The sequence below is a fragment of the Homarus americanus genome, unplaced genomic scaffold (genome assembly GCF_018991925.1).
Source record: "Homarus americanus isolate GMGI-L3 unplaced genomic scaffold, GMGI_Hamer_2.0 scaffold58053, whole genome shotgun sequence".
In the NCBI taxonomy this organism is placed as follows: domain Eukaryota; kingdom Metazoa; phylum Arthropoda; class Malacostraca; order Decapoda; family Nephropidae; genus Homarus; species Homarus americanus.
The window spans coordinates 1-8825 of NW_024728600.1; the positions used below are offsets into that span (position 1 = coordinate 1).

At 50.0% G+C, this 8825-nt stretch overlaps 1 protein-coding gene across 1 annotated transcript; it reads left to right on the forward strand.

Moving 5' to 3' along the window:
- Positions 1 to 3460: 3460 nt before the first annotated feature.
- On the forward strand, positions 3461 to 6175 carry LOC121866149 (serine/arginine repetitive matrix protein 1-like; the record flags this gene model as incomplete). Its single annotated transcript, XM_042365740.1, has 2 exons — positions 3461 to 3484; positions 3740 to 6175. Coding segments are annotated over 2 exons (2460 nt in total), but the record flags the coding sequence as incomplete, so codon positions are not given.
- Between the last annotated feature and the right edge of the window lie 2650 nt (positions 6176 to 8825).

Genomic DNA, 8825 nt, shown 5'->3' on the forward strand with positions numbered 1-8825 from the left:
TAATACGCACCCAACACGCACCCAACACGCACCCAACACGCACCCAACACGCACCTAATACGCACCCAACACGCACCCAACACGCACCCAACACGCACCTAATACGCACCTAATACGCACCCAACACGCACCTAATACGGGTATGTTGCTTTCCTCTTACCCTCCCCTCCCTCCCTCCCTCCTCTTTTAGCGACCGTCACAGCCTCATAGTGACCGTCACAGCCTCATAGTGACCGTCACAGCCTCATAGTGACCGTCACAGCCTCATAGTGACCGTCACAGCCTTCCCTTTAGTGACCGTCAGAGTTAGAAAACACAAGACCAACAACACCTAAATTACAGGGACAATCTATCACACAAACAAACACACATACACAAACAAACACACATACATACACAAACACCCACCAAACATACACCCCTAACATTTTTACCCTCATAAACATACACACACACAAGAGGTTACAAGAAATAACATAATCTTAAAAGCTGTAGACAACTTCCTCTTTCCCTTGTGACTCACTAAGAATGTTTCCCTGGGCTATGGATCAGACCAGATGCCTCCTCCTTCTTCAACAGTTCAGGGGTTACTAGGCTGAAATGTGCTGCCCTGGTCTTAAAGTTTGGCGGAATACGTTTCTTACCGTGGCGGCAGTGGAGGGAGGGAGAGATGGGTAAGGTGGAGGGTCTTGTGAGAATGTTCCTTTTATAGATAGTGGCGAGAGAGAGAGAGAGAGAGAGAGAGATCAATTGCACTCAGTCGATAATGTAATATATATAATCACCATAACACCTCTAATAGCTGTTATTCATTTGGGTTATAAGGTTAAACATGAAGATCACAACTTCGAAAAAGGCCTCACTCCCTCTGGTGTGAGTTACTCCTTCCTAAAGCAGCAGTATAGTGCCGCCTTCATTGTGTTACTCGTGGCTTCTGTCAACACTCAGCTATCACATAACACAAAATAAGACTTACAATATCTTGGTAACTATACTTAATCAGAAGACATTATTGTTTACAAGAGTGTGGAGATGCTTGTCTAACCTAACCTAACCTAACCTAACCTAACCTAACCTAACCTAACCTAACCTAACCTAATTTATAAATACTTTGTTTCCGATAATAAATTGTCAAAAAATATTACTTGAAACCTTTATGTTTGAAGAAAGTAAAACGCTCTCAACCAATGACTATCTATATTAATCACGCTGAATTCTGATTGGAGGAGCTTAAATACCCTTAACTTAATGAACTCTTTCAGAGGACAAACCCACTCGATACAGGAGTTTGACCTTGACTTGACCTAACATTTGACTAACTTTTCCACCATAAATGAGTGTTTGTCTCCTGGCCAACATCTGACCCACCTGCAACTATCAACAACAAAGTCATACGGGAACCGCCTGAAGATTAGCCCCTTAAATTATATCACCTGAAGATTAGCCCCTTAAATTATATCACCTGAAGATTAGCCCCGGATTATATCACCTGAAGATTAGCCCCCAGATTACATCACCTGAAGACTAACCACTTAAACGCTACCTGGGTGAGTTAGGTTATGTTTGGATAGGTTAGGTTAGGTTAGGTTAGCGTTAATATGGTTAACATTCAGGTGAAAAAAGCTGGGGGCTAATCCTAATCTTCAGGTTATCTTGCAACATTTTTTTAGATACAATATAAAGAAAACAAAATGGGCATGGACAGGAGTTAATGAAATACCCGTAATGTTAACTAAACAGTACTCCCACATGAATCAGATACAGTATTTATGATTTCTATGCGATTACTAGTGCAGTCAAAACTCTCACGCCTAAATGAAATTCTACAGTTTACATACAGTACCGGCAATACATTTTTAGTTTTCTCCTCCCTAGTCGTGTTAGTATAATGATGAGATGATAGGGTTAATGTACAGCGGTGTATCACAATCCTATGTGACCGGCCCGGCCTAGCTGTATGGGCGTGTGACGGCAAGAAGCATAAGTTTACAGAAATTCCCTTTGTGTTTATAATTATGTAGCGTAAATATTGTGTAAAATCCAATATTATACATTATATACTGTAAGTTTGAAACTGGAACAGGTGGCAATTAATTAACTAGGAATAGTCACTAAAGTACATCACCTAGAGGGGTATATGTAAAAGACAAAGTATACACAATTAAGATTATATTAAAAATTTTCAGTCATGATAAGTGTTAGAAAGTTGACGTTCAATTTTTTCCAGTTTTCAATGATGTGGGAACCCTTGTCAAAACTGTATCACCATATTTCTTCCAAGACCGTGTCACTAAAGTTCCTTCTAAAACTGTGGTACGGGAAGAAGTAAATATTTACCTAAACAAATTCATCTTGGTGTTTATTCATTTATATTTTAACGTTAAAAAATGACAACACCGAAAAATGATAAACATAATGAAATTTCCTCTACGCACAGGTTAACAGCGCTCATCCACTATAATGCTCTCGGGAATAATGTGTGTGTGTGTGTGTGTGTGGGAGGTGTGACGTCACTGAAGGATAGCAGATACAGTCTCCTCCACTAGTGCGTTTACAGGGGCTCGTCATATAGCCAAGGTACAGTCCCCTTCACTAGTGTGTTTACAGGGGCTCGTCATATAGCCTAGGTACAGTCCCCCTCACTAGTGTGTTTACAGGGGCTCGTCATATAGCCTAGGTATAGTCCCCTTCACTAGTGTGTTTACAGGGGCTCGTCATATAGCCTAGGTACAGTCCCCCTCACTAGTGTGTTTACAGGGGCTCGTCATATAGCCTAGGTATAGTCCCCTTCACTAGTGTGTTTACAGGGGCTCGTCATATAGCCTAGGTACAGTCCCCTTCACTAGTGTGTTTACAGGGGCTCGTCATATAGCCTAGGTACAGTCCCCTTCACTAGTGTGTTTACAGGGGCTCATCATATAGCCTAGGTACAGTCTCCTCCACTAGTGCGTTTACAGGGGCTCGTCATATAGCCTAGGTATAGTCCCCTTCACTAGTGCGTTTACAGGGGCTCATCATATAGCCTAGGTACAGTCCCCTTCACTAGTGTGTTTACAGGGGCTCATCACATAGCCTAGGTACAGTCTCCTCCACTAGTGTGTTTACAGGGGCTCATCATATAGCCTAGGTACAGTCTCCTTCACTAGTGCGTTTATAGGGGCTCATCATATAGCCTAGGTACAGTCCCCTTCACTAGTGCGTTTACAGGGGCTCGTCATATAAACATTCCACAAATCATTACATTGAGATATTTGTTTTAATATTTTTTTTTAGTTTGATTCCATAGTGTGTTTACTATTGTGGGTTCCCTTCTGCCGAATGTAAACAAACACAGGACTGCCACACTGCACAAAACCTGACGAGCCCCAGTAAACGCATTGTACATGGAAGAAGAATATGCAGGGCTGAAACAGGATACAGCAGCCATACTATACCAAATATAACTGTAATTATGTTACAGCCCGCAATACAGTTTCAGGATGCAGTAAGTCAGTTTCAAGATCTAGATGAGAGGAGATCATTTTATCACTCTGCTGACGAGGAACAATACACAAAGGCTATTATTTCTTAAGCTTTACACATATATGAACCTTTTTTAATTATTGACACTCATATACAAAAAAGCCCTCACACAAAAAGTACTACAAACTCTACAGACTATACAAAAGTGGTTCATGTAGCACTAAAAAGGCCAAAACTCTAAATAAAAGTCGGATTAAGTTAAATTTTGGATCGACAGATAACACAGAAGACGACAGTCCTCGTCATCCTACAACACCATCGTCACCGGCATCGTCCTGCAACACCATCGTCCTACACCACCGTCGTCCTGCAACACCATCGTCCTGCAGCACCGTCGTCCTGCAACACCATCGTCACCACAGCACCATCGTCCTGCACCACCATCGTCCTACAACGCATCGTCCTACAGCACCATCATCTGCACCACCGTGTCCTACAACACCGTCATCCTACACCATCGTCCTACAACACCATCGTCTACAACACCATCGTCCTACAGCACCATCGTCACCACAACACCGTCATCCTGCACCACCGTCGTCCTACAACACCGTCATCTTACACACCATCGTCCTGCAACACCATCGTCACCGCACCATCGTCCTGCAACACCGTCGTCTGCAGCACCGTCGTCCTGCACCACCATCGTCACCGGCACCATCATCTTACACCACCGTCGTCCTGCAACACCGTCGTCCTGCAACACCGTCATCCTCACCGCGCCGTCGTCCTCACCAGCACCATCGTCCTGCAACACCATCGTCCTCAGCACCGTCGTCACCGCACCGTCGTCCTCTGGCACCGTCGTCCTGCAACACCGTCATCCTCACCACCATCGTCCACTCTGGCACCGTCGTCCTACACCGCCATCGTCCTGCAACGCCATCGTCCTACACCACCATCGTCCTGCAACGCCATCGTCCTCCGCAGCACCGTCGTCCTGCAACACCGTCGTCCTGCAGCACCATCATCCTGCACCACGTCGTCCTCTGCACCGTCATCTTCGCACCACCCATCGTCCTCTGACACCATCGTCCTCTGCACCGTCGTCCTGCACCACCGTCGTCCTGCACCGCCGTCGTCTACACCACCGTCGTCCGCAAGACGCCGTCGTCCTGCACCGCCGTCGTCCTGCGCCGCCGTCGTCACTGCCGCCGTCGTCCTGCAACGCCGTCGTCCGCAACGCCGTCGTCTGCACCGCCATCGTCCGCCACGGCACCGTCGTCCTGCAACGCCGTCGTCCTGCGCCGCCGTCGTCCGCCAGCGCAATCGTCCTCTGACGCCGTCGTCCTGCAGCGCCGTCGTCCTGCAAGCACCGTCGTCCTGCAGCGCCGTCGTCCGCCGCGCCGTCGTCCTGCAGCACCGTCGTCCTGCACCGCCGTCGTCCTGCAGCACCGTCGTCTTGCACCGTCGTCCTGCAACGCCGTCGTCCTGCAACGCCGTCGTCCTGCTGCGCCATCATCCTGCACCGCCGTCGTCACCTGGCACCGTCGTCTTGCCACCACCGTCGTCCTCTGGCACCGTCGTCCTGCAGCGCCGTCGTCCTGCAGCGCGTCGTCCACCACAGCGCCGTCGTCCTGCAGCGCCGTCGTCCTCCGGCACCGTCGTCCTGCAACGCCGTCGTCCTGCAGCGCCGTCGTCCTCCAGCACCGTCGTCTTGCACCGCCGTCGTCCTGCAGCGCAATCGTCCTTGCGCCGCCGTCGTCCTGCAAGCACCATCGTCCTGCAACGCCGTCGTCTCTGGCGCCGTCGTCCTGCACCACCGTCGTCCTGCACCGCCGTCGTCTTGCACCGCCGTCGTCCTCTGACACCGTCGTCCTCTGACGCCGTCGTCCTGCAACGCCGTCGTCCTCTGGCGCCGTCGTCTTGCCGCCGTCGTCCGCCACAGCGCCATCGTCTTGCACCGCCGTCGTCCTGCAAGCGCCGTCGTCCTGCACCACGCCGTCGTCGCCACAGCGCCGTCGTCCTGCACCGCCGTCGTCCTGCAACGCCGTCGTCCTGCAACGCAATCGTCCTGGCGCCGTCGTCTGCACCGCCGTCGTCCTGCACCGCCGTCTCGTCGCCGCCGTCGTCCTGGCACCGTCGTCTGCACCCGCCCGTCGTCCTGCACCGCGTCGTCCGCAACCACCGTCGTCCTGCAGCGCCGTCGTCCTGCGCCGTCGTCTGCACCGCCGTCGTCCTGCAGCGCCGTCGTCACCGCAGCACCGTCGTCCTGCACCGCCGTCGTCCTGCACCGTCGTCCTGCACCGCCGTCGTCTGCACCGCCGTCGTCCTGCACCACCGTCGTCCTGCACCACCGTCGTCTGCACCACCGTCGTCCTGCACCGCCGTCGTCCTGCACCGCCGTCGTCCCTGCACCACCGTCGTCACCACAGCGCCGTCGTCCTGCACCGCCGTCGTCCGCAGCACCGTCAGTCCTGCAGCACCGTCGTCCTGCACCGCCGTCGTCCTGCAACGCCGTCGTCTTACCGCCGTCGTCTACGCACCGTCGTCCTGCAACACCGTCGTCCTGCACCGCCGTCATCCTGCACCACCGTCGTCCTGCACCACCGTCGTCCTGCACCACCGTCGTCCTGCACCGTCGTCCTGCAACGCCATCGTCCTGCAACACCATCGTCCTAAAGAGCGCATCGTCCTACAACACCATCGTCCTGCAACGCCATCATCCTGCACCACCATCATCCTGCACCACCATCGTCCTGCACCACCATCGTCCTGCACCACCATCATCCACCATCGTCCTACAACACCATCGTCCCTGCCACCATCATCCTGCGTCATCCTCACCATCATCCTACACCACCATCGTCCTGCAACACCATCATCCTAAACACCATCATCCTACACCACCATCATCCTACCACACCATCATCCTACAACACCATCTCCTGCACCACCATCAGTCCTACAGCACCATCATCCTACAACACCATCGTCCTACACCACCATCGTCCTCTAACACCATCGTCCTGCAACACCATCATCCTACACCACCATCATCCTACACCACCATCATCCTGCACCACCATCGTCCTGAAAACACCGTCATCCTGCACCACCATCGTCCTGCAACACCGTCATCCTCTGCCATCATCCTGCACCACCATCGTCACGCCATCCTACATCACCATCATCCTACAACACCATCATCCTACAACACCATCATCCTACAACACCATCATCCTACAACACCATCATCCTACAACACCATCATCCTACAACACCATCATCCTACAACACCATCATCCTACAACACCATCATCCTACAACACCATCATCCTACAACACCATCATCCTACACCACCATCATCTTACACCACCATCATCCTACAACACCATCATCTTACACCACCATCATCCTACAACACCATCATCCTACACCACCATCATCCTACAACACCATCATCCTACAACACCATCATCCTACAACACCATCATCCCACAACACCATCATCCCACACCACCATCATCCCACAACACCATCATCTACACCACCACTTCATCCCACAACACCATCATCCCACAACACCATCCTACACCACCATCATCCTACACCACCATCATCCTACACCACCATCATCCTACACCACCATCATCCTACACCACCATCATCCTACAACACCATCATCCTACAACACCATCACCCTACACCACCATCATCCTACAACACCATCATCCTACAACACCATCATCCTACAACATCATTATCCCACAACACCATCATCCTACAACACCATCATCCTACAAACACCATCATCCCACAACACCATCATCTTACAGCACCATCATCCCACAGCACCATCATCTTACACCACCACCATCCCACAACACCATCATCCTACAACACCATCATCCCACAACACCATCATCCTACACCACCATCATCTTGATGCACCACCACTCATTCACAATTCACCATCATCCTACAACACCATCATCCTACAAACCACATCATCCTACAACACCATCATCTTACACCACCATCATCTTTACACCCCACCATCATCTTACACCACCATCATCCTACAACACCATCATCCTACAACACCATCATCCTACAACACCATCATCCTACACCACCATCATCTTACACCACCATCATCTTACACCACCATCATCTTACAACACCATCATCCTACAACACCATCATCCTACAACACCATCATCCTACAACACCATCATCTTACAACACCATCATCCTACAACACCATCATCCTACAACACCATCATCCTACAACACCATCATCCTACACCACCATCATCCTACACCACCATCATCCTACAACACCATCATCCTACAACACCATCATCCTACACCACCATCATCCTACAACACCATCATCCTACAACACCATCATCCTACAACACCATCATCCTACAACACCATCATCCTACAACACCATCATCCTACACCACCATCATCCTACAACACCATCATCCTACACCACCATCATCCTAAAACACCATCATCCTACACCACCATCATCCTACAACACCATCATCCTACAACACCATCATCCTACAACACCATCATCCTACAACACCATCATCCTACACCACCATCATCCTACAACACCATCATCCTACACCACCATCATCCTACAACACCATCATCCTACAACACCATCATCCTACAACACCATCATCCTACAACACCATCATCCTACAACACCAACATCCTACAACACCATCATCCTACAACACCATCATCCTGGCCACAACACCATCATCCCACAACACCATCATCCTACAACACCATCATCCTACAAACACCATCATCCCACAACACCATCATCCTACAACACCACTTCATCCTACAACACCACTCATCCTACAACACCACTCATCCTACACCACCATCATCCTACAACACCATCATCTACAACACCATCATCCTACACCACCATCATCCTACATCACCATCATCCTACAACACCATCATCCTACAACACCATCATCCTACAACACCATCATCCTACAACACCATCATCCTACAACACCATCATCCTACAACACCATCATCCTACAACACCATCATCCTACAACACCATCATCCTACAACACCATCATCCTACAACACCATCATCCTACACCACCATCATCTTACACCACCATCATCCTACAACACCATCATCTTACACCACCATCATCCTACAACACCATCATCCTACACCACCATCATCCTACAACACCATCATCCTACAACACCATCATCCCTACACCACCATCATCCCTACACCACCATCATCCTACACCATCATCCTACACCACCATCATCCTACACCACCATCGTCTCTTCCCCC